The sequence below is a fragment of the Platalea leucorodia genome (genome assembly GCF_965183815.1).
Source record: "Platalea leucorodia genome assembly, chromosome: 2".
In the NCBI taxonomy this organism is placed as follows: Eukaryota; Metazoa; Chordata; class Aves; order Pelecaniformes; family Threskiornithidae; genus Platalea; species Platalea leucorodia.
This window is the reverse complement of record NC_138824.1, coordinates 66,214,069-66,240,793: the sequence shown is the minus strand read 5'-3', so window position 1 is coordinate 66,240,793 and position 26,725 is coordinate 66,214,069. Positions and strand designations below refer to the sequence as shown.

Sequence of the window (26,725 nt, the reverse complement as noted above, 5' to 3'; positions counted from 1 at the left end):
CGGCCCCGCGGACGTCGCCTCTCGCCGCGGACGGCGGCGCAGGCAGGGCGGCGGGCTCCGCCGGCGCTGCGGCCCCGCGGCTCGACCCCACGCTCCGCCTTTGCGCGGCCGGCGATAGGCGGTGAGGGCGGGCCGCTCGGTGCGCGCCTGCGCGGGAGGCGGCGCCGGGCGGTGAAGTTGGTCAAAGCGCCGGTGATAAAATGGTAGGTGGTGGGAGCGGGAGGCAGAGAAACCGGGGGGCGGGAGCCCCGGGCACCCCCCAGCCGCGCGGTGCAGCGAGCCGAGCGCCCCGCACGCTCCCCGCCGCTCCCCTCCCTCAGCGCCGGCTCCCGCTCCCCTGCCCGGGGGGGACGGCGCCAGGCGGGGGGCCCGGGCCGGCCGGGACGAGCGGGGACGAGCGGCGCGGCGGGGAGGGGAGGGGGGGGACACACAGATACCGTGCGGAGCCGCCCTCCCGCCTCCCCTCCGCCGGGGCCGGCGGCGGGGAAGGTCACCGGGGGCGGGGGGGAGGGAGCCGGGGCGGGCGGCGCCGCCGCGGGTATTTCGAGCGCCGGCAGCCGGCGCGGCGCGTACCTTTCCCTTTTTTGGGCTTGGGGATGGCGGCGCAGGTTGCCGGAGCCCTGTGTCCCTCGCTCCCGCCGCCCCGCCCTCCGCCACCGGGCGGGCCCGTCCCCCCGCCGCCGGCTGCTTCTCCCCCCCGCCCCGGGACGCGGCAGGTGCAGCGGCGGCCGGGCCGGGCCGCGCAGCCGGCGGCGGGGGGAAAGGTGCGGCACAAATGCCCTTGGCCGGGCGGGGGGCGAGGGAGGGGCGGGCAGGGGCGAGCGGCCGAGCTGCCCGGGGAAGCGCACGGTGCCTCCGCCGCAGCCTGCGCGCTCTCAACTTCAGCGCTTCCTTGGGCTTTGCGATAGGACGCGATTACCGTTTTCCAGAGGGCTTCCAAAACCTGGCTTAATCCTGTCTTGACGCCCCCTTGCTTGGGTCCCGTGGGTGAGGAGCCGTCCTAGAGACGCCGCTTCCAGACCCCCCACCCCCCCACCCCCGCCCTGTAGCGGGCGTGCGGGCACCGCTGCCCGGGCAGCAAGCGCGGCCCGACGGGAGGAGCCGTGCCGCATGGCAGGGGGGTAGATTGGGCAGTCGCATGCGTTTCTGGTCTCCGATTTACTTCAAAGACCTCGGTGTTTCATTTCGAACCTAGAAATTATCCCTAAATGCCCGGCGTAAGCGGACTTGCAAGAGGATGTGGGTTTTACTTTGGAATTGTTGTCAGAGACCTCGGTTTTGAAGTGAGCGTCGCTCAGTCGGTCGCTGGAAAGAAGTTTACATAACTGAGGAGGATCTTGGTGCAGAGAGACTCTTGTAGTTAGACCTTAATGAAAATTGGGGAGGTGGGGAAGGTTACACAGGGCTGGCAGTCAAAGGATTATTGAGTATTTTCTCAACAAAATACATTGTAGTTATTTTTACAGCTCTTTTCCCACTTTACATGTTTCTTCTTGTAAAAAAAAAAAAAAGAAACTTTACGTGTTTCTTCTCATATAAAATTGAAAAATCTTGTAGGAAAGACCAATGTCCTTATCTTGTTTACATGATGTGTTTCTTGTCTCATGACCATCTGTAGTCAAGATGTCACCATCCGTATGTGTACAAGAGATAACAAGTAACCTGAAAGATGGTCCTATGTTTACAGCTCACTGAATCAGGATTCTGTTTTTCCCCCCGATATTTAAGAGACCAGTAAATTTTCTGTTATACCTGATGATTTAAGCAATGGTGAGGAACTTAGATAAATTTCTCGGCTTAATTGTTGGCCCAGAACATGCACTGAGTATGGTTTAACAAAAGTGGAAAGTATCAGAATATAATAAAAAACAGGGTTTGATTTAAGTTGTCTCCTTCCAGCTTCATGTAAAGAATAATGTTGAGCTATGTTAATAGCAAACTTGCTCCCTATAAAATCCCTCTTCCCACCTCTTGGGTTTTCCAGAAGTTTAGGGATGTCGTGTAGATATGGTTGCTGCAATTAGCTGCCATTAAGAGAAATGTCTTACTGGTTCCTGTATACCACTATAATAGGCAGTTTTGTTGTTTAAAGTATTAATAGTATAAACATCCTTTTCAGAGTTAATTAAAGTTTTAGATCACGTTTACAGCAACTTTATAGTCTCATTGTAACATTCAGCAAATCTCTAACACGTCTGCTTTATCTGCTTTCTTTCTGTCTTATGTCTTCTCTCGGCAATGGTTGCTAACATAAAAATGTGAGAAATGCTTCTGCCTTTTTCAGCTGATCACTTAAAATGATTAAACTTTGCATTGTTCATTGTTGCTAGGAAAATATTAGAAAAACTGATGAGCAGTTTTTCTCTGCGTATGAAGGACTTATACAGAATCTGAGAATTTATAAGTTGTGCCTTTGTAATTTCTTGTTTGTATAACCACTAGGCATATTTTCAGAAGATAACCATATTGTTATATGATGAAACTTGTGTTTACTGCTGTTACAGAACAGAAAAACTTGTGCATATGTGAGCAATAAAGCAGAAATACAAATTTGTTACTGCCAGAATATGTGCTGCTAAAAATGTATATATAGATGCTGTCATTTCAATTTTCAGAAGAAAATGCTGTCTTTTTAACTGCAGAAGAACAAGGCTTTGTCTTCCTGTAATTCTGAAGTGAAAGTTGTCATCAACAAGAAAACTAAAACCTTTTAAAGATAGGCGTTAGTAGTAGAATGCTGAACCAAACTTCTGGATTAGCTTCATTGGCTTTCCTGCTTCTTTTGCATCCCAAAGCATAAGCTTAAATCGTCTCAGAAGGACAAGGTCCGCCAGTTTATGGCATTTACCCAGGCTGGTGAAAGGACTGCTATATACTGCTTAATGCAGAATGAATGGAAACTAGAAGTGGCAACAGACAACTACTTCCAGAACCCAGACTTGTACTACAAAGAATCCATGAAAAATTCAGTAGACAGGAAGAAATTAGAACAATTGTATAATCGATACAAAGGTAAGGCTTGTTTTTTGTTTTTTTTTTTTTTTGTTGTTGTTGTTGTGGGTTTTGGTTTTTTCCTAATTATTTTGTTTGGGTGGTATTTTTGCTTTTCCCTCTGCCATTCTTAAGGACTTGCTTTTACTTCTCACTCTGTGTTTGCGGTAGTGAGATAAGAATGAAAAAGGTTTTAAATGCTCTTAATGTTCAGTACACAACTTCTGTAGATATTCCTGTAGAGTTTAAAGTAAATTCATAAGCGGAAATTAAACCTATCACGAGGAAGAAGTGTAAGCTACATATGGTGGAAAGGAGAGTAAAGCTTATTATGCAACTTGTTTGATTTATTGCCAAATATATGTACAACGCACCTTGTGTGGAAAAATAATACATATGATTCTTATACTAATATTTGGGGGAGTTAATTTTGTTCAAAGATAGTATTTCTATACATTAAAATCAAAAGTGTTTCAGATAACATTATAGCTAGGAGTCAGACAAAACAGTCAAATAAGAAAACTCAAAAACTGGTCATGGAAACTCCATCCTTAATTTATTCTTTGTGCTGGCATATTACAGCAAAAATCATGTGCCTGTTCAGAGATGCTTGGAGGGAGAACCACAGGGAAGTGGATTAATGGTGGAGTTGTTTCTTTTCCATTTATTTTTATTTTACAGCATTGTTAAGAAGAACAGAAAAAATAAAAGGAAAATATAGTCATGTAAATATAAGAATGTATGTGATCCAGGTAACAGTGCTTTCTGAAATGTGGCTATCTGACATGAATGTGTGCATTGTTCATTACATGTTAGAGCAGAGCGGGCTGGAATCACTACCAGCTCCTGCTGAGATCCATACACCTCGTGTTTTAAAAGATGAACTCTAACTATGATTTTACGTACTTTTCTAATTGCAGTATATGGCATGCTTTGTATACGCTTTATCCTGTTCTTATGATACTGTTTCCAGCTTTTTTTGTTACTCTTCACATAATGTGTTTTATTTTAAGTATAGACATTCTTCAATATTTCATTATTTTGTGGTAATTAATTGTGTAGGGACAAAGAATCAGCAACACCACAGCATTTCCTTTGTGAAAAAAAATCTTAACTAGAGAATCAGTTTTTTGATTTGTTTTATATACATATATATATTAAAAAAATATATAACACATATATGTCTCGAAATCTTTTGCTTGCTCCTTGCATGTCAGTCTTAGAGATTGCTGGGTCAAAAATACATACAAATTCATAAATGCTACTAAGAACAGCTAAAATGAAAAAAAAAAAAAATCGCAGATGTTACTTATTATTCATAATTTTCTAGCAGTGGCAAACTGCACTACTTGGCTTCTGTGAAAGAAAGTCTAGTCAGTTTTATGTCTCTGTTTTGGTTAGCAGCACACCTTTGCACTTCCAGCACTTTAACACTTAAGTAAAGTTGTAAACTTGAACAAAACCTCAGAAGATTTGAGAGAAAACAATAAAAGATTTGCTTAAGCACCTTTCCTTTTTTCATATGTAGCTTAAACCTGAGTCATTGGCCTTGCAACAACAAGGAACTCCTTTGTGCTACAGGGCCTACAGAATACTAAGTACCTTGTGCTACATTTGAAATCTGAGATGAGAGATCTTCCATTTTCTGTGCTGTCTTTGTGTTACTTTTCTTGTCTGTTTATCCAGCAACTCAAAACAATTTCATTTTTGTTCCTAGTTACCTACCTGGATGACGTGAGACATGATAAGGATGAAACCGTCCTTGTTGAAATCCGTCAGAATTTTCCCACTGATTTCAACACTAGTGCACTTTTTGCCTTTGGTTCTTCAGTTACTCACCAAATATACAATAAATGCATTTCACATGTCTTAGAACTAGAACTGGCACATAGTACAATAGATATGTTTACTTGTTGTTCCTGCTCAAAGGTCGCTGAATTATACCATGGGTGTAATTCTTTGTTTAATGGATATAAATCTTTGCTAAATTAACTTCCTTTCTGCATTTTAGCATTTCTTCCGCTGTATTGGCTGGAAAGGTGGAAGAGGTCTTAGCTTAACACGCTGTCCCTGTCGTCCCCGTGTGTGTCGTATCCCCCCCCACACCCCCCCCCAAGAAAGTTTTCTTTAGACTTGAATTTTTTTTAATTTTTTATCAACTCATTGGATAAGGACTTAAAAATAGCATGACTGAAAATCTTACCAGTTTAAGGAGTTAATCTTAAATTTATTTGAGGGATACTTTTCTACATAGCCCAACTTAGAATACTGAAATGTCTTCCTATCAAAAGCTGGGAAAAACAGTTTTGTGGTTTGTAAACTGTCAAGCTTTGAAAACTAAAGGTGTTATTTTTTTGTTGTTGTTGTTTTGGGTTCCCCCACCACCACCCTGCCTTATTTAAGTTTACATGCAGGGGGGTTTGTTTGTTTGTCTGTTCTGGGGTTTTTTTGACAGAGAATTTTATTACAGTTACAGAATTGTTACAATGACATCTACCCTGACATAGGTAGGTAGGAAGTGTGGTTCTGACATCCAAAAAGGTGGTAAACTTAGTACTACTGAAACATAGTATTTCCCAAGTTGTATTGTGTAGCTTAAGACCCTGTTATCCTAAGTCATTGCTTGAGCAATGTGTTGGTGATTTCCCTGACTTGTAATTAAAAACCAAAAATGTTTTGAGTTAATTGTGGTCTTTAAACGGTTACAGTGGATTATCATATATCCTTGTCAGGAAAAAAAATCTGTGAGCTCACTTGGTAGGTGTGTTTTTGTTGGGGTTTGTTTGTTTGTTTTTTTTTTTTCCTTTAAAGTTTAATACATGCTAACCAATAAATGTATTGTACATGTTTATCAGCCTTACTGGTTTTAGATTTAGTCAGGCATCTCCTCAGTTAATTCAGATCTTTCATAGGGCGCTGTGGAGAGAAGACAAAACTATTTCATTGACATTAGCTTATGAATTTAGGAAAAAGTTGCAAACCAATTTCTAGGGAAGTCTGCAGAATACTTAATCTATTTACAGCTACTCTTCAAGGTATTTCTAAAATTAACAAGATTTCAAGTGAAGGCATTTGTGAAGCTTATGAAAAAATGGAAGACCTGTGTTATGTGGCATATCAAAGCTGTGCAGATGATTATTTGTAAATATTTTTTGTAAATAATTACAATTCTCCTCTCTGTATTTTGAACTGCAGACCCACAAGATGAAAATAAAATTGGCATTGATGGGATTCAACAGTTCTGTGATGATTTAAGCCTGGACCCAGCCAGTATCAGTGTTCTGGTTGTAGCATGGAAGTTCAGGGCAGCTACTCAATGTGAATTCAGTAAAAAGGAATTTGTTGATGGCATGACGGAGTTGGGGTAAGTATCCATTTCTGCATAGTTCAAAATGTAAGGCCTGAGCTCTGTTTACATTTAAAACATTTTTAATTGAATTAAGTGTTAAGCTTCAAAAAGCTGGTAAGGCTGGTGCCAAGCTTAACAGGTGCTAAATGCCTGTAGTGTCCCGTCTTTCTTAAATTGGTGCTTTACTGCAAAGCCTTAACGGTGACCACAGTAAGAGTGAAGCAAAATAATTCCTACCTGTACAGCAAGGAAAACAGACAAATATGCTGATCTTTTCATGTAATTCATACAAACATACACGTGGTTGTGTTAAGGTTTTCAGTCGGACCGTGTGCTGTTAAAAGCTGGAAGTCACTGGAGATGTATGAAGGGGAAAAAAAAAAAGTTCAGTCAGTGTTGAAGCAGAAAAATAGGAAAGCAGAAGAGAACCTTCAATTCTCTCCCTTTGCCTTATCACCACCAAATGCAACTTTTTTCTTTTTACCAGTTTTATAAATCATAGTTTTCTCTTATTGCCTTGTATACTAGATACTTCATTTGTACAGAATATCTATAAGAAATTGAAATAAAAATGTGGGTATTGGTAGTAGAAAAGATTGTTTAGTCTGACTGTGATGTAACTGATAAAAATTGTTTTCCTTCCTGGATTATGGAGCTGTTGTGGATAATAGACTTTGAGGTTAAACCACATTGCCTCTGTTTAGCAATGAAGTCAAGCGTTCGTCACCATAAAATAATGTTTTGTGGAAGAGATGCAGTATTTCTAATATATAGAGGTGTCAAAATGATTTTTTTTTTTTTTAAACAGATTGCATTAGGTAGGTGGAGAACTACAGTTTATTACTTGTGCATATTTTTTGTAGCTAAATAATTTCATTTGATCTCAGCATGGCACCTTATCAATACCTTTCTACAATAGACCAACTTCTTGCAAATGTGGTGGTTGTTTCTTGAGCAGGGGTCCTAGCAGTCTGTTGTTATTGACTTCTTTCTAAGCTTTCCTTTTTAGGTAAGGGTATTCAGAAACTGTGATGAAATAACTTTTGATATCATCTGAAGTACGCGGCTTTATTTTGTCCCTTTGGGTAGCTTTGGGTAGAGACTGTAAGAATAATTACGATTTTCTAGCCATGGACAGCAATCAAGTCCTCATGCTGTTATATTAAAGGCTGCCAGCATTATTTGATATAACTGATTGAAAAGGTTTTGCTAAACCACCTGTGGCTTCTGGCTTGGATTTTGTTTTGTAACTTCGTTGTCGCTTTGCTGCTGTGTCCTCATGACTCTCTCTGATACAGTTCCACAGAGGTCTGTGATTTTTATCTCTTTCTGCTCGACACACATTATTGTGCTCTTGGGAGCATAACCTGATCATACCTGCTTGCCACTGGTGTAGTGCTTATTGAGAATTTGGGATGATTTTGTTACATACTGGAGGGGCAGTGTCTGTGGTTTTTAGCGTTAAACATAGGTGAAGATTGGAATGAGAAGACATTCCCTGAGGCTTAGTTCATATAGCACCTTTAGGATACGTATGCGAAGGTATGATATTTGTCCCTATGGTTAACTAGATCAAGTCTCCATGAAAATGAAGTTCTCAGTTGAAGACTGTTGGCAGAATTCTTTATCTTTTCTCTGCCAGGTGCTGCTGGAGGCCAGAAAGGTACTTATTATCTGACCCATGCAAGACAGTTAAAACTGCATCTGCATTTTCTGGATTTTGCTTTAGTTATCCATCCTTTAATAAAATTATTCTTGAATCTTTAGAATAAATACAAGCATTTAGCTACTGAGAACTTTCAAATGCAAGATGTTAGTTATGATAGCTGAGGTATTTAAAAGACGTGTAGATGTAGTGCTTAATGACATGGTCTGGTGGTGGACTTGGCAGCTCTAGGTTAATGGTTGGATTTGATGATCTTAAAGGTCTCTTCCAACCTAAATGATTCTATGGCTCTTTGAAACCTATTTCCTTTGCTTTGAATTTCTAGGTACAATTCAAAATATTGGTAATGTCCTATAAACCTTGGATATTCATTTGATTCCTTGGCGTGAGGGAAACCCCTTTTCTTTTAAAATTGCATCTTGTCAGCTCAGGTGCTTTCAGTGAAAATGCTCCAGTCTTGTGTTATTAAGGAGTGTGCTTCTGTTAGAATCTCAGTAACTTGATTCTATCTTAGCTTACCTGTGCCAGGCTGTTAAACAGTTTGCCAGCCTTCAAGCTATTGTCAAAGGCTTGTTTTTTCTTAGGTTTTATCCATAGGTGTTCTATGGTGGGGAGAGGATGACTGCAAATAACAGTTCATTTCATTGGAAATTCCTCTAATGTTAAGGTTAACTGTAAACATAATATGCAGCTCTTCATTTAGGTAGAGCAGGGAATAGGTAATGTCTATCTAGATTAAAGCAAAAACCCACACCCTTGTGTTACAACAGCTGTAAAAGGGGAAAGGATAGCAGATTTCAGTGAGGTTTATATGTTCTTTAAGAACAGAATAACAAACAATGAGTTCCTAAACTCATTAAGAGGCTGAGAAAAGAAGTTAAACCACTCAATCCTGTTTGGGTTGTAGACTTAATGGATGCCTATATATAATGTTCCACTTAAAATCGTTTAGTAAAGACGTGAGTGTTTATATTTTTAAGAATGCTATCCAGAAAGATACTCTGTTTTTATCTTAACTACTGTTTTATTTTGCTCTGAAACTAGACCTTAAAAAATTAAAAAAAAAAAAAAAAAGAAGAAAAAAAAGTAAGTAGAATCTTAAATAAAGTAAGTAAAAAGAAATCTTAAATATTTACAAATAATGTAACCTCTTCTGAACAGGTGTGACACCACAGAAAAACTAAAAACTCTATTGCCAAGACTGGAACAAGAGCTAAAGGATCCAACAAAGTTCAAAGATTTTTATCAGTTTACTTTTAACTTTGCTAAAAACCCTGGACAAAAAGGTCTAGGTAAGTAGAAAAAAATGAAGAAAATATCTACAGACAGTGAAGTCAATTCCAAATACTTCCAATAATACAATTTTCTCATTGGTGATTGTATAGTAAATTCATTGTTGATTTCTTTCACTGACTTCTCCTCTTTCCCTCTTCTTTCAATTAATCTCTTCTTTAACATCCCCTTGGTACAGATAATTTAATGGGGTTTTCTGCTAGTATTGACATTCTCTCTCCTCTTGTCAAAGGAATTTCCTGCAGTTCTTACAGACCTGTCAGAATATTTTTTTTTTTGAAAGCCTGAGCTAGTGAGCTGCTTGTGTTTTCCATTTTGTTCAGAACAAATGAAAAAATATGTCCATATTGGCGTAAAAAGAGGGAGAAAACTCTGGGCAAAAGTTATTGTTCTTCTAAGAATTTTTAGTTTTAGCTCACAGTTTTTAAAGTTTAGAAAAAGAATATTATGGATTTGGTTCAAAGCTAGTGAAAAGAAATATGCATACAGTTTATGAAGTATTAAATTGTTATTCTTTATAAAGTTTGAGATTTGTCCCAGTCCATGCCTTCTATTGCTGGAGTAAAATGGATACGTGATTTAAATTCTAATGTTTTATTCTCTTCAAATAAAAAATAACTATAGTTAGTGAATAGATGAAAAAAATTGTAAGATGAAATCTGATATCCTTTCAAATTTATGTCCGTTTTCAAAAGACACTGTGTAGGAAGGAATTAAACTGTTTTCTGTGTAGAATAGCACCGTAGCATTGTCACTGTTCTTTGTGCTGTGGGTAAGAGGAAGTGTTTTGCTTTGTTTGTTAGCATAGCCACTTTAATTCTGTGTCTGCATTACTTAGCAAGCATGTTAATAAATACTTTTTCTCAGAAATTGTTGGAAGAGTAGCGAGATAGAGGAGCAGAATATTGATTTAGACCTTCTCAACCAGAGGCGTCTGTTCCACATTCTTTCTTGGAAATTACTTTGAATAATATCTCTTTCCTGGTGTCTTTTTTTTTTTTTTTTCTTTTTCTTTTTCCTTTTCCTTTTTTAAACTGTGGGCAACTTCTGGCCACTTTCCATTTTTCTGTATTTTTTGCAGCAATTTTATTTTTCATTACATGTGTCACACGCCACCTTTCCAGACACAAAAATGAAATAGTCTTGTAGTGGTTCTGTGAGGCTGGTTAGAATTCAAGTCCCTTAGTAGTTGTTCATTTTCTTGCCTCTCTTCATTAAAAAGCCTGGTACTTTCAGATTGTGGAAAAGGTAAGTCAGTTACAGCTGAGGTTGGAATTTATGGGATACCTAAAGAAATATTACAAATGGCTTCCTGTTTTAATTGGATCAGTTCCAATGTGAAATTCATGAACTTGGGAAATATGTCTCAAAAGCTTTTCACCTAAGCCTGTACAAAGAGAGGAGGAGGGAAGGCAGCCCAACCCAGGTTATGGAACTGAATGTACTGTTTATTTGACATTAGGAGGAAAAAAACTTACTTGTTTTCCATTATTTCTGTTTATTTGGTGTGGAGGCCCTTTCATTTGTAAGTCTCTCTTCTCTGTTGTGTAAGAATGGTACTTTTTGGCAATAAAACACCCAAGTGCCTTCTTGCACTAAGAGTTAAGTATTAGCAGGAGAAAGTAAGAAGTGCAAAAATTAAAGTTAAGCTTAAAATAAACTGTAGAAAGGGTTGATTGGAACTGTTGCTGATTTCAGTTTTCAGGAATTTTAATAATTCTGGTAATACTTACTGTTTCTTAATTTCAAGTAGTGCTTAGTTCGTCCATGGCAGTATTTTGGTGACATTTTTCATCAGACTTTTTATGGTTTTGTGAAGATGATTCTAGATATTAAATAAATATAAGCAGGAGCCACTCCTCTTATTTCAGTGGAGATACACCGTATTTCTGTCTGGTGTGAACTTGTATCACTATAGGTCAAGTAGAAAGAGAGTGCTGAGCAAGCATGTTGACTAATATGACATTTTTTTGAGTAATTGAGGTCAGTGATAGTTTATCCAAATAAAAATTAACACTGTAGAGGTTCGGAGTTGGAATCTTTTCAGGGAATGCCGTTATATTCAGTGAAGCAGAGATGGAGGAAAAAAAGTAAGTTTACAGGTTGGCGTTTATAACGTACTGCTTCCTGCTGCAATTATTCTAAGAGTTATGTTTGCTCTCTTTCAGCAAAAAAGTGTTCAGCAAGGAAAAAACTTCAGTCAGTTATCTTACAGGAGTATCTGTATGAGCGGAGAATTCTAGTTGCTTCAGCTACATTTAATATAGGCTTAGGTGCTTTTTTTATTTTACATCCTCTGCCCTGTATACACTATGTATTTTGTCCTAGAATGAGAAACTGTCCGTCTTCCCTCCTTCTCTCCACAACTAATGTAGAGGTGTGTGGTATTGTGTCCCAATGACTGTGTGCCCTGTTGTCAAGGAGAGGTGGGAATTTCTCATCCATGCACAAAGTCTCCTACTAAGTTTGGAGCCTTGGCTCGGGGTGCTTTTGTGAATTCAGTCCAGATAGTTAAACAGAATGTATAATTAGATTTGTTACCAAATGAGCTGGTATAAGTCTCTGCCTAGCTCTGGCTAGGTCATCTTAAGGAGTTGACCTCCCCTTCTTCCCCACATGCACGTTAGATGACATGCAGTGCTACCGAAGTATAGGATGCTGCTAAGCTACTGCCCTAGCTGCTTGCCTTGAAATGTTTCTGGTGACATGCTCCCATGATAGTGCTTGCCTACTCATTCCCATACATTCACATTTGAATTATGACTTGAAGACTAAGAGGTCAGTAAGTTTATATCAAGTTGGGATAAAAGTGAATGGTTTTAATTAATGAAGTGGAAAGAATCAAAGGAATTCTTTCCTAACTTTCAATTACAAAATGTCTTAATGTCATTTTTTCTGGGGTGTGAAGTATCCAATGCTTCCTCTTATTACACTTGGAGCTTAAATCACCAAGTCTGGTAGTTGTTGCATTCATTGTGTAGGGGAGCGACCTGTACGCTGAAAGAATATTGCTTGATTCTCGGGTATACGCATGACCTATGAATACACCTATTTGAAAACTAAGCGAGTTTGACATAGTGCCAGTGACAAATGGGAAATTCTTATTTGTAGCAGATTGTTAATAAAAACTTTTTCTAAAAGAAGACATAATTAAAACGGTCCTTCTGTTGAATCCTTCAGGCTGAGTGCTAATGCATCTTTTTTTTTTTAACAGAAATAACTCTTTAGAATAGAGCCCACCAGAAAAATGCCTGTGATAAGCAAAGATGACTCATTTATGCAATTATTTTTCATGTTTATTATCTTAACATATTGAAACTGTAAGAAATTACTGAAATACCTCTAAAATGTCCAAACAGCAATGCTTTGGTTATGAGTCATGTTCATTGCTCTGTCAGTATGTTAATATGTTTCAGATTACTTTTTTTTTAATCTATTTCTGCTGGTTTAGGAAGTGATAAGCAGAAGTTATTACTTTATTTTTTGCCCCATCTGCCCTGAAGAACATCAGGAAATACAGTGATTCATGGGTTCCTTTTTAATACGCCAGGTGGTCTTTAAATTTAAAAGATAGAGAAACACTTACATAGTGTATTCCCTTGTGCCAGGCAGGATCAATGTCTACCAAAACCATTCCTCCCAGATGTTTTTCTAACCAAATGTTCAATGATATGCCAGGAGTATATACTGACTTGCCTTTTCAGTTTCAGTAGTTATCAGCAAGATTTGAAATCTGATTGGCAGTGGTCCTCTGGCTGAAAAAGTTTGGGAGCCACTGCCTTCACATAATATAATCTTAAATTTCTGATGGCAGGTCTCATACATCTATGTCTGTGCTTGCTCAAACCTATTGTAAGATGTTTTGTTTTGGTTTTGGTTTTTTTTTTTTTTCTTTTTCTAGCATATAACTTAAATCTTTGTTCCTGAATTCTTTGGTTCAGTACTTACCCATCCAGAGTAAATACGCAGAATACGTGTTTCTTTAGAGTTCCTAATAACTTTTTGCATACTTGGCAACTATGTATCTGTCTTCCCTTAGTCTCTAGACTGAGTATAACTGACTACCCTGATAAATTTTATCTTCCAACTCTCTGATATTGGATTTTTGTCTTCCAACTCTCTCTTCCTTTGCAATCCAATTGATCTAACTTTCTCTTTTCTCGTAGTATCCAAACAAGCTAGATATCTTCCACGTGCCGTAGATATTTTGCTCCTTGTTTTGCATCCCATTATTAAGTTTGCTTATGTTTATAACGCTGATACTGTCTGCAGTTTGTGATCTATTGCATTACTGGGTTTCTGCAGAACTGCAACACACCCAGTTAATTCTGATCTTGTATTTCTGCAGTTGATTATTCCCATTAGCTATGTGACTTTGCACTTCTCTTTAATGAAATCTTTCTTATTTACTTCCAAGTGGTTTTCCAATTTGTCCAAGTAATTTTGAATTCTAATCCTGTCCTCTACCATGCTACACTTTTTTCAGGCTTTGTATAAGTTGCAGATTTAATAAAAGTTTTCTCTGTTGTATCATCTGAGTTACTTAAGTATTGGACAGTGTTAGATACAGGACTGACCCCCATGGATGAGTTACTTTCTCTCAGTTTGGCAGAGAACCACTGAGGTCCTTCTAGAACCTCCTTTGACCTCTGTGAAGTCTCAGAGATGGTAGGTAGCAGTTTGAGTTTGCTCCAGCGTACTGAGATAAATTTCACCATGTCTAGCTTCACTTTGGGCACCAGTGCTTTCAGGCTGAATTCCTAAACGTTGTTTCTGAGATTACTGTCAGTTTTCCGTGAACCTTTTTGCCTGGAGCATATCTTGGGAAAAAAAACCTCTGTGTATCCCAAACATTTCTCTTTCGGGAGATATCAGTAGGACATATGGTATCTCTTATTACACCAGCTGCCATTTGTAAGGGAGGGAGTGGGAAGGCACAGCAGCCCTTCTTACAAGTTTTTTTGGTGACAGAAGAATTTTGGTGATGCACAACACAGTCGTCTTCACGATGCAGTGGATTTTGCTCCAGGAAGCGGTCCAGGGGGAGGTGTGTGTGTGCAGTTTTGTGTTTTATTTATTTTTAGAACAGCCTGGCTTCCATTGCTTTTTAATTTCTTCTTGTTCTACAGTTCCCCTCAAAACCAATGCAAGAGATTCTGCCTTTATGTAATTAGATGGGAAGAATCCTCTCCAATAAATTAAGTTACATCTATTCCCCAAAATGGGCACAGAGTTCAGTACACAGATACTCGTTCCTAGAAATAGGACTGCCTTTTATAGGAATCTGTTTTCCACAGTTTGTGTGGTGATACGAAGGAATTTTCATTTCTCTCTATATCTGTAGGACTTCTGTCTCTATAGTCTCATCCAACTTGAATCTTTCCGTTTACTTTTATTAGCTTAATATTGTCAAGTAGTATGCTTCAGTGTGGACGCATGTTGTTTAAAGAAGTAAAAGTAGTGCTAGTCCCCCTAGGTGCTAGCTTGTGTAAGTAGTGAGATGCAGAAGGCAAAAGCATATTGCATAAGACCTACCATGATTTTCTTTAAGCAGAAAATGATGTTCTGATTAATGTTACTCAGGACCCAACTGTCAAGTGTCTTTCAAATACATCTGAATAGATTTCATTACTATCTAAGAAAAAGATGGATGCTTATAACTGTTAAGACTATTGTTCTCTATGTGGTGGACAGAATTCAGGAAAAAAAGATGGCACTGCTGTGTTGAAACCTTGCTATCTCAATGGCTGCATATTGGACCTGGCAGGCATAATATTAGATATATTAAACTTCATCTGAGTGTTCTGTATATATTTTGAGGTAATGTAAAAGGTGTAGTTTAAGGTCTGGTTTGCCAGGAGACTTTTACAAGGAATTCTTATGGATAACTGTGATTCTGTCTGTTTAATCTGCTCTCTCATGTTCTCGCTCCTGTATTTAGTCCAATAAATCTTTAAGTTTTGCATGGTGCACATTTGGAGAGGTTTATCTCACCTTCTACTTCCAAGTTTTAGCTTTTTCTACTGCAGTCCAAGTGAAATTTTGCATCTTAGCTCTTGGTTGATAAGTGTACTAAAGAATAGGATTATGGATCTTCTGTTGTGTTATATAGAGAGCAGTTCAGATTTCTAAGGACACTGTTTAAGCTCAAAACAAGGCCTTAGCTCCATCTTTCTTTTTTTTTTTTTATTTTTTTTAACCTGATACTTGCTGTGAATCTCTTAATGGGTCTCCCTTTGAGCCCCAACAAGACATATTCAGGAGATTCCTCATGCTCAGGAGTTTACTCCAGCACCATGGAGGAACTTAATGCATTCTTTCATGGTCTTCGACTTCCAACATGGAAACAAAAAGCAGATTTGGTCCTTCATCACTCCTTTATGGTCCCTTCGCCTGCTTGCTGGCTCAAAAGGTTGTGCTTCCTTCTCTCTGCCAGTTTCCTGGGATCAAGCAAGAGATGATACATGAGGAGGGCATTCAGACTTGAATCAAATATTACCTCAAGAGCAGAAGAATGACTATCTTTGCATCCGGTATGTGGACTTCAAGGAGGTTGCATCTTCTATGAGCAGATGAGTATAATGTGCTCTTTTTAATTGAAGCAACGTCATCTTTGGCTTTCATCATAGCAGTATCTCAAGATTCTTTGAAGAGACACTTAGACATTAGGGAAGGATATCTCCCCCCCCGACTAGTTATCAAGATTTCCTCTGCTTTCAATGAAGGATTAGTTTGATCCATTTGTAGGGTGTTTGTAGGAGTGAGTGGGGAGTTCAATAAATGAATTTCATGTTTACTTTGGAAGAGGTCTGTAAATGCTGTATTTTAGGTGTTTCAATGGCCTTGGTCTGTATGTATGGTCCTTGCTTTATTTTTGTTCATGTTTTTCTTTCTGAAAATGCCACCAATTTAAGAGAAGCTTAGTATAGGACAGGGTGCTCTGATCAGAAAAGGCCAATAGTAGCAGCAAAAGTGTGGCATAACTGCCAGTTCTAGTAATGCCTCGTTGATTCTTTTACTCATGTTGGGCTCTTACTTGGGAAATGTATATCCAGTCAACTTTAAGTCATCTGTTGTAGTTTATCTGAATTGTACATGGAGAGATTTGCAGAGATGGAAGGATTTTGAAACTGGCTACAATCAGGTTCATTAGACTGCACTCAAGTTGACGTTTAGATAGCTATCTTCCTCTAAGCCTAGCTCACATTCAGAAGCAGTTTATCTGCTTTTGTGCAGTTGATGCTCAAGACAATAAACATGAAAGGTTCTGTGTGGAATCAGCCTGCTTCAGCGTGGCAGATGCTGAGATAGAGTTAATAAGCACAGTCAGACCCTGCACAGTTCCTGCAGAGCTCTTCTGAAATCCACATGCTTAACCACTCTTCCCTGTCCACCACAGGGACTGAACTCTTACACTGTGCGTTATACATTCCCTAATGTAGAGCACTGGGAAGCTCTTTGCTTATGGCTTTGCAGGGATGAATGGATCCAACTCAGCTGCATCTTGAGTTTAGCCACTTCCCAGTATTTGTATCATAGCCCTTAACTGTTTTTCCCCTTCCCTCTTCCTTCTGTGGGGAAGCCCCTAATTGCAGAGAAGGGCTATTTTGCTCTAAACTTTTGGCAATTTGGTGAAGCATTTTTAAGTTGAATCCCGATGGTATTTTCGTGTTATTTTGCTGTGTGGATTTTATTTGCGTGTAGAAGAAGAAGACATTCTGATAAGGAAAGAAACTAATTCTTGTGTCCGTGTTCTTAGTAATTTGGAAGCCAAAGAAGACTCTTAAAATCATTCAGAGATGAGGCAACAAGGAATCAAGTAACTCACTGAATCTTGCAAGTATTCATTTGATGTTTGTTGGTCAGGTAGTGTGATAGTCCAATTGTTGAGATAGATTGACACCGGTTTCCACTGTTCCCACATCTGCACCAGTTTCGGCACAGTGTCTGGGAATTTTATTGAAACAAAATGATTTTGTGCAATGTAGCTTTTGTTTTAGCCTTACAGAAGTATGATATTTGCCTGTGATCACAGTGAGAAAACAAGAAGAAAGAGATCAAAGAATATCAACCAAATGATACTTTACGGCAGATTATATGACTACAAAGACAACATCTGAAGTTCAATCTCTTACAGAGGCTACAGATATTTTTACAAGGCGATTGAATGATAAAATAGATTTCTGTCTTGTACCTGTCCAGATTAATTTTTTATGTAGTGTTGGGAACAGGAGAGTTTGTCTCCTCTTTTGTTTTCAAAGCTATAGAGTAAGGTTTGGTTAAAGCATTGGGGAGAGAAAGCCTCAAACAAAGGCTCTTGGCTCTGAAATTTTCATTTCCAAAATATTCGCCCCCTTATTAACTGGTCTAATAAAAGTAGCTTTTTCCTCCTACAAGCTTTGTTACATTCTTTACTAATTTGTTGGTTTGTATCTGTAGATGGACTGGGTAAGGCTGATGCATCCTGTTATTTTGGAAAAAAAAAAATGCTGCCCATGTAGTTTGAGAGAGTACTTTTTGAATAAGTGAGCACTGATGCTTATAACAAGCTGCCCAAAGTCTCTCACAGAGATGACATATAAAGTAGCAAAGCTTTACAATATTGATAAGAAGATTAAACATCAATAAAGGAAGGAAAAGGCAATACTGGGACAATCAGTTAATCTCAAAAGATGAAATTAAAATAAATTATTTGTTTCCAAGCTCTGGAACATGATAGACTCTACCATCATAATGTAATCCCTAGTTATTATGAGGGCAACAGTGGCTAATATTAAAGTATTCTTATAAATAACTTAAAGTTTTTAAAATTTCGTTAGGAGGCCAATGTAATGCCTTTAGCCTTTTTTTCTTTTAAGTTATATCAGTAATTTAGGTGAATTAGTTTTAATATTCTGACAGCTTCAAACATGACTGCATGAACAGCTCTGCTGGTAGGGCAGTCTGAGCGCTGGAAAGCTCTTTTTGGCAAAGGATGACAAGTGAGTGCTGCAGTCCGAGACTGCTGTTTTGGCACAGCAGGTCTAAATGAGCTTCATTTCATGTTCCTCATGAATCCTACTCTCCAGCCAGTTCCTTGCTATCTGTTGATTTATCTTTCTGTTTTCTTACTTCCTTGATTACTTGTGTGCCATGACTTCATTGCCCTTGTCCAAAATCATAGCAAAGGGATGAGGAACTTAATTTGATTTTGTAATTTTTTATTCATGCAAGAATCTGATAATGATATTTTTTTTTTGTTAACAAGATAAGCATTTGATCAAATCTTGAAAGTAGACAGAGGCTGTCTGACTGATAACATATTTCTCCTTCTGCATTAATTGTGCTAATTTGTTATCACTTTAAGCTTTCTGTTCAGTCAGGGTAGAAGAGGCTGAGGGTTTTTTAAAAACAATTTTAGTATGAGGCTTTAATGTTTCAGAATAGATCATACTGCATGCACAATGCTTTGCTTTGTGAAAAGCTGATTGTTTAAATCATTCAAAAGTAAAGAACTCCTTTTAAAATATACTAAAACATGTTTACTATAATAAATGTTATTTGGCAAAATAATGTTTAAAATAATTAAAACATTATTTTACTGATATTTTCCTCCTTGAAGTTGTTTTACTTAGATATTGTATATATTTTTTAGATTTTTTTTTTTTTAGTAATTTTAGTTTTAATAATTTTGCAGTGGTAATTGGTATCTCTTTTAGGTGACTCAGTTCTTAAAGCTTTCTGTAGTAAAACCTTATAGATGCTGTATGTAGCCACAACTAGACTAGATATCCAGAACACTGGTTATCTAGATATTGAAGCTTTGTTTTGGCGCATGCAAAAACTTTGGACTATAAAGCCATGAAGGAGCTGTATGACATACAACACTTGCTAGATATTGACACTGAGAATATTTTGGGGTGAAGGGAAAGCTCAAACCGTTGTATAATGTACAGTATATGATGTGGTATTTTTATGATGTTCTTTAAACATTAACTGTTTAGCGATTTCATGTTTTGGATATGAACATAGATGTTTGCAATGAAGTCTCTCTGGTCTTTGCTTAGGCGTTAGTTTCCAGAGATTCATGCATCTGTCTTTCTTTTCCGTTTATAAAACTTGCATTATTAGTCTATAATGTGGGAAGTCTATTTTTTGGTACAAAACCAGCATATTTTTGTAATCTTTGTAATTGTAGTTTGATTTTATTTTATTTGTAATGATGCCTTCATATCTATGCAGCATTGAAATAAGTATTCCTAAGACTGCCTGAGAAATCCATGCCTTGCAAAAGCATCTTCCTGTGGGGATGCAGAACTCCCATGGCATAAGACTTTTTTTAATATCTTTTAGTGCTGCACTACTTGTAGCAGATAAACAGTAGTATTGTGGAATTTGTGTATTGATACTACTATCAGCATCCTAATGTAGAACTGGAACTCTGTGTAACTAGGTCTTCCCTTTAAAGCAGAAAAATCCTCTTTTCTGTCCTCCGGTGCTAAGTTTTTTCAACCTAGGTCGGGAACTGTCTTCAAACAAAAGTGTAGCCATATCCCCTGAGAATGTAGCACACCTGAAGGTCTCGTTTTCTCAAATACTTTAAGATTGCATAAACTGGCACCACTACCAAAAGTCATAGTCCCATCTAGTCCTTTTGTTCAAATATCTCGTGTTAGTTCATGAGTTTGTGTGATTGCAGTAAACCAGATGAGGAAGATTTACTTTTTTTATTTTTTGCCTTTGAGCTAATTTTAACCAAGATCGGGACTTCCCTTTGTGCTTAATGGGGAGCGCAGCTTCAGCGTGGACTGCTTTCAGCCCCTACAGAGTGCCATCCTCAGCAGGATATGCTTTTGTTGTACATTATAGCAAATAACTCCTGTATCTTTGTGCAGGAGAATCGATTTGCACACACATGTAATGTATCCCTCAAGTATCAACTTAATTAAGATAATATTTCACATGCTTTGTGTTAAATACAATTTTGCGATAATCAAGTTCACCTTAACATAATACCAAATTTGACACATACCCAAATAAACCAAGGAAGTGTGGCCTCTTCTTTCCCTTTTAACTTTTTTGTGGCACCTGTAACCATCTTTGTTTCCTTGCCTGTACTTTCTTCCTTTTTCCAGGGAATATTTCATCGGAAGTATAAAAACTCTTCTGCTATTAAAGCATTTTTTTCTTCAAAGTGCATCTTGCTTAATGTTGTCACATGATAGATTTGCAAGGTTGGCTTGGAAAGGTTGAGTCTTCGTAATGAAGCCTGAGTGAATGGGATCAAAGCCAGTCACTTCACCACAAAGTTTAGAAACCCTTACGATTATTCAAGTTTCTCCCCTCCCATTTCTTTTCCTTTTCATTTGGGATAACAGATATATCTAAACAGCAAGTAAATGCTATTAACTATTCTCTTCTGCTTATTTTCTGTGAAAAGTGAGCATGGTGGCAAAGACAAGAAGGACTGAAAGAATTTTATTAGGGCATAAAGCACGTTCTGTACTGAAAAGCACTCTGATCATAGTAGACCAAACCCCGGCAGCCCTGTCTCCATATAGCTAGGTACAGAAGTACTGCATTTCTCTACATCTTAACTATCGTACTTTGTCTGGGCTCCAGCCCTCTGTGATACAGACACGAGGGAACTGGCTATGTTAAAATCTGGAACATCTCTTTCAGACCTGAAACTTGATTTCAGGTGACAGAGCGTCCTTTGGTTTGTAATGTGATACGTACCATTTCAAATACTATTCTCCTTTTTTGTAGGTGGAGGTCAAGCTTCCATCTTATCTGCTATGACAATACTTTCTATTAAGTTTCATATTTTGTTTATACTTTACACTGAAAGCACAAACTGAAATCTTTTTGTAGTTTAAGAAAGGCTGTGGTTTATTTTGTGGTTGCACAGCAGTATGCGTACATTTAGCGCTCTTACCTATGGTACCAAGCGCACAAGCCAATAGGTATTGTGAGTTGCTGAGAATGAAAACAGTCCTTCAAGAAAACATCCTTTCTACCCTTATGCTGCGTTTAATATTGTTCCTACTTTTCCGCTTGAATGTGTGGCGGTGCTGCATCCTCCTGTTGGCATGCGTGAGCTGAGCTCTGCTCTCAGATCAGATCCTCATCGGCAGAATAAGGGCTGCTTTCTTGGATGTAGGTTTTCAGTATTGGGTGAGGGTGTTTGTCTGCTAAACAATTCCAGAAGAAGAGAATTATTGCTGTAAGGGATGCTATAGAATTACCATGCTCCAGACAAAGCTTTTTTTTTTTTTTTCCCCCCTCATATTCTTAAGTTCCCTTTGAAGTCAAGTGTGTCTAAAATGCAATAAACTAACAGGAATTGGCACCTGCGGACTTACATGTTTGGGTTTCTATCAGTATTTGCTGTGTTGGTGCGTGGTGTTTTTTTGTTTGCTTTTTTGTAGACAGAGTTATTGATAACTATTTTGTTCTGTTTCTGTAGATTGAAAGTAGCTTTAATCCGGCCCTGCTGGACGGTGACAAAAAGATTTTAGTCTTTATGACTGCAATGTTCAATATGCAATTTATACCATTACTGCTTGTCTTCTGCCTTTTGGGTCAGTGAGAGTAGATAACTGTTCCTTATAATTTTTATAGTGATTTTAAAAGAAAGTTATTCATTTGTATCATAATATATTAATTGTTTAACCGATAAGAGTTTTACTGCATATAAGGTGCTGTAATATTTACGTCTTGCTTTGTCTCTTGCAGATCTAGAAATGGCAATTGCGTATTGGAATTTAGTCTTGTCAGGAAGGTTTAAATTTCTAGATCTTTGGAATAAGTTTTTGTTGGTGAGTACATACTGTAGTCCTTCCTGACTATCTTAGTCCGCAGTAGTCTGGCTTGTAGGCTGTGTGTTTACAATAAAGAAAAAGATGGGATGTCTGAATACTTCCTTTGAACTTTTTCCTTTTTGAAAACTGATACAAAATAGACTTATATCAAGCCAAATTAAATCTTCTCTATATAATTTTCTAATTGAGAAGAATGCAAAAAGATATAGCAAGGCAATAGAGCATTCTGCTTCCTTGATCCTGTATCCTCCTACTTATGAAAGCTTCTGCAGGAAATGAAGCCATGATTGTAGATTGAACCCATGTTGTCTCTATTCTCAAGACAGCTGCATCAACCATGTATTTTACCATGCTCTGCTTTTTGTGGTATTAATGCATAAACTCAGTCTTTTTTAAATGTCAATTCTGTTATGACTGACTTAACCTGAGAGACTTTTCTTTTTAAGCAAAAGTTCTTGTATGAGTAATTATTTTGACTCATTTTTTAGATAATAGTTGTGAACTGATCTTGGCAGTTTTCTATTACTTAGTGCAATTCTGTGGGCAGTGGAGTAAAGACGCATAAATTAAACTTTAGAAATCGCAAAATATTCTTATTAAAGACCTGATTCATTCATCCGTGTTTCTACATTTGCATTTTTATGTACTTGCAAAAAAAACCTTATATAGTGTTACATAATGCATAATTTATCTTGATTTTTTTCCAATTTAACTTTTTATCTGTAGTTCAGAATTAAGAAGTCTTTCTGCATTTTCTCTCATAATCACCAATGCTTAATAGGGAAAGTGCATACTTTTTGCAATATTTTCTGAATTTTTTTCTAAATTTTTGGCCAGTGGTATTTATTTTAATCACTGAATAATGTACCGGTCTCATCAAGAGAACTTGTGAAAACATTTCACATTTTAACTGCCTTAATACACTTAACACATCCAAATTCAGATCTATAGATGTAACTGAAGAAAAGTGCTAATGTTTTTTTCCCACTTGGCTATGTGATGAAGTTTGTTACAACAAACAGTTCTGCAGATCTCTACTTCAAGCAATAATCTAGATTATCTGGTATAAAGTGTCTTATTTTGCTACAAATATTTAACCTGAATGTTTACTTTATAAGAAATGTTTAGATTAAAAAAAATTCAACCTAAGAAGCAACTTAGGACTCTTTAGGATGGGGGCTGCTTTTGTTTGTGTTTTGCTTGTTTTAAGGAACGTTATCCAGAAGGTATGTTTGCTTGTCATAGTTTTTGCAGTCAAGATACAACATTTGGTTTGAGTGAGAGGCATGTTTGCTGTTGTGTTGGACATCAACCTCATTCTGATCAAGTTCCAAATTTTTGAAATGCAGTTTGTTCTTCTCAGTAATCTAGAGTATTACTGCTTTAAAAAACCCCAAACAAACAAACAAAAAACCCCACCCCACAACACAAAAAACCCCAACCTTTCACCAATCAAGTCTTTTCATGCAGTTGCAACTTTTTGCTACAAACCAGAACTAGGTGTTGAAATTTAATTCCCTGTTAGTCACCCCTGCTATCTTCAGGTAACATAGCAGTATCAACAGATGACGGGAGATGTGAATGGTCTGACTTGATCCTACAGCTCAGGACTGCTTAGTAGTGGTTTCCTCACACACTCTCACTTCTTGGGAGTGCTAACTTTAAAAGCTGTAAGAGCACTGGCTGTGACTGAAGTTTTTTGGAGTGTAAAATAACTACTGTGGAATTTGAAAACAGTTTGGATTGAACAACCATTTTTTCTCCTTTATAGGAACATCATAAAAGATCAATTCCAAAAGATACTTGGAATCTTTTGTTAGACTTTGGAAATATGATTGCAGATGATATGTCCAACTATGATGAAGAAGGTAAGCTGTATTTGAATATCTTTAAAAATTGGTATAGCAGAATTAAAATACTGCTATAAATGTACAACAGAACATGCTTCTGCCCTCTGTCTTAATTTGTTTACCCTTAGACATTTAGCTGCAAATACAGTGTCATACTTGTTGCCGAAACAGTAATGCTAAGAAGGTTAACTAGTTTGCTGTAATATGTAAATAGAAGTAAAGATACTGTCACACCATGATACAGCACATGCTATTTGAACCTGTTATGCTCCAGGAGTCTCAGTGAAACTATTTTTTGTAGAAAAGTGCTGCTAACTGCAAGGAAATACATAATTTTTCTTCTTGCAAGAATGTCTACGTGAGCAATTTTTTTAGGAACCTAAAAGCAATTACACTCTGTTACTAATCCTGCAAATCCTATTTTGGAACAACTGTATACAGAAATATTTCCTAAGTTATGAATGTGTCTAATAAGAATGCCATGGCTTTGCTATCAACTAATGTTTATAAACTTTGTAGTGTGGATTATGCTTTAGATACATTTTGTTTGTACTAAGAACTTTTGCTGCAAGAAGAGATTCAAGTGTTTGATTTATTAGTTAGGTGCTTTTTTTTCAAGTATTGATCATGTCATGCATGTTAAAGCCAGACTAGGTTAGAAATGTCGAAGTGAGCTTCTGATCCTTTGTATTTAGAGACTACGCCAATTTGTTGCTAATAATGATACATTAATTTCTGAATTGCTTGACTTCTCTCTAGGAGCGTGGCCTGTTCTTATAGATGATTTTGTGGAATATGCACGACCAGTAGTTACAGGAGGAAAACGTAAAACTTCCTAACCCCAGACTTGTCAGTATGGACTAAACGTGTGCTCTGAACTGCATTAGGTAATGAAGATTTGTTGACTGATAACTGTGCACATTGTTGCTGGTTTCAGTGGTCATGATGGCATTCTGCAGACAAAACTGAAATTCTTCCTTTCTGCCTAAAGAAAATAATGGCTGACTTGTGTACACTTCAAGAACAAACTCCGAAGATAGTCCAGGCTGTTTGTAGGCTATTGGCTTCAATTATTGTACCGGTTGTATCATATAGGATGTAGATTTTTGCATGATTTTATACTTTGGAGAAGTTTAACTAGAGGCCATTTTATTACAGTTTTGACAGCACAGCATGCAATTCAGTTCATGATCCAAAGTGAACACCAGCAGTTACATAAATAAAACTGTATTATATTGTACTTATATTAAAAGCAGTATTTGTGGTATATAAATTAAATCCCTAAATAAGACTTATGCAGTATGTTGTATTTTTATAAAAGTTAGTTCCGTGGATCTGTCCTAATATAGAATTGTAACAAAACAAAAAAAAACTTATGCTTTTTTTACTTGTTACCAAAATTTTAAATTTGTATTTTTAAGTCCTAGATGTATAGATTGATTACATCCAGCCTTTTGTTTTCTCCCAGTGAGATTAACTTTCTCCTTATTCTTGAAGTGCTTGGACATGTAACAGTAGCATTGCTGAGGAAGGGCTGCTGCTCTACGCTATGTTGCAACTCCAGCTTTTTTTATTAACCATTTTAAAGTAGACATTAAACAACCAAAGATGCTTTTATAATTCGTGTTCAATTATCATAATTCAGTTAGTCTTCAGTTATGTGTTTTATTATTTTAGATAATGAACTGGTGGAATATAACTTTTAGTTGTATTTGTAGCCTGAAACATATCATAAATTCTAGCTAAATGCAACATAGTTATAAATGCAATTCCTGGCACTTCTCACAGAACATAAATGTGAATAATCCCAAAGACTTAACTAGTTGGCTTCCACTTCGGAGAAATAGTTAGGGGCAAGGAGACTTTACATTAATGATGAAAAGCATTCATGCCTCTGGATGTATTGTGCATTTGGTAACATTTATTTAAGGGGAAAAAAAAAGAGTAAATTAATGCAGTATCATTGATCTCAAGGCTAGTGGAATTGAATGTTTTCACCAAATCTGAATTTGTTCAGTCATTTGTTTCTCCCCTTTCACCAGCTATCGATTATAAAGTGTACAGAGGTCAGTCTCCTCTTTCTCAACAGCGTCTTCCAATGCCTAAGCACAAAAAAGTTTTACCAGGAACTATTCAATCCGTCTTTACACAGGGCTCTTTTAAATGCTACCTCATCAAAATGAGTTTGTCATAGCCACTGTAAAAGTTTGTTAAAACAAAGAGTCACTAAAGAGTATGTACAGCTATGATCAATATATTTTCTCTAATCAGAGCTGAATAGATGCAAGAATTTTTGAGAAAATAATGCATTAAGTTGTATAATTTATATCTGTTTGGAATACATCAGTTCATTTAAGTATTGCAAGACAGCATACTATATTATTTTGTGGTTGTGAGGGTATAAAAGCTTACAATATTCTTCTTAAACTCTAATATTTAGAGTTTTATATAAGGAGTCAGCTTTCATTCATGTCAATGCAGCCTGCAAGAACAAATGTACGTGCTGCCTACAGAAAGATTACCTTCATTCTTCCACTTGAAAGAATTTCAGTTGTGCATGATGTTTAAAAAGCAGGGTTAGGACAAATTTGGAGAGAAGAAAAAAAAAAAAGGCAAAAACCCAAATGTTCTGTTAGTAAGACTATAGCAGGCAAGTTACAAATGCCCCGTGAGTGATGTATATTAGTAGCGTTTTTACCCTAAGCAGTATCTGTAAATGTTAGATCTTGCATGGCAGCCACTAGATGTCAGTGTCTCAGTCGCCAGCTGCCTC

At 37.6% G+C, this 26,725-nt stretch overlaps 1 protein-coding gene across 6 annotated transcripts; it reads left to right on the top strand.

Moving 5' to 3' along the window:
- Positions 1–64: 64 nt before the first annotated feature.
- Positions 65–25,901, top strand: DCUN1D2 (defective in cullin neddylation 1 domain containing 2). Of its 6 annotated transcripts, none has more exons than XM_082304561.1 (7): positions 65–203; positions 2,616–3,012; positions 6,187–6,355; positions 9,168–9,298; positions 22,017–22,099; positions 23,874–23,970; positions 24,712–25,901. In XM_082304561.1, exons 2-7 carry the CDS (start codon positions 2,838–2,840, stop codon positions 24,789–24,791), a joined length of 735 nt encoding a protein of 244 aa, XP_082160687.1. In that variant the 5' UTR covers positions 65–203; positions 2,616–2,837; the 3' UTR covers positions 24,792–25,901. The 6 variants fall into 6 exon arrangements, with proteins under 6 accessions (XP_082160687.1, XP_082160686.1, XP_082160689.1 ...); XM_082304560.1 differs by having other exon boundaries at positions 114–203; positions 2,796–3,012; XM_082304563.1 differs by having other exon boundaries at positions 166–203; positions 2,643–3,012.
- The last annotated feature ends 824 nt before the right edge of the window (positions 25,902–26,725 follow it).

Coding starts and splice junctions, on each gene's coding strand:
- DCUN1D2 (XM_082304559.1), top strand. CDS start 597: ATGGCGGCGCAGGTTGCCGGAGCCCTGTGTCCCTCGCTCCCGCCGCCC. Junction 9,299..22,016: donor CCCTGGACAAAAAGGTCTAG/GTAAGTAGAAAA, acceptor TGTCTCTTGCAG/ATCTAGAAATGGCAATTGCG. Junction 22,100..23,873: donor TTTGGAATAAGTTTTTGTTG/GTGAGTACATAC, acceptor TCTCCTTTATAG/GAACATCATAAAAGATCAAT.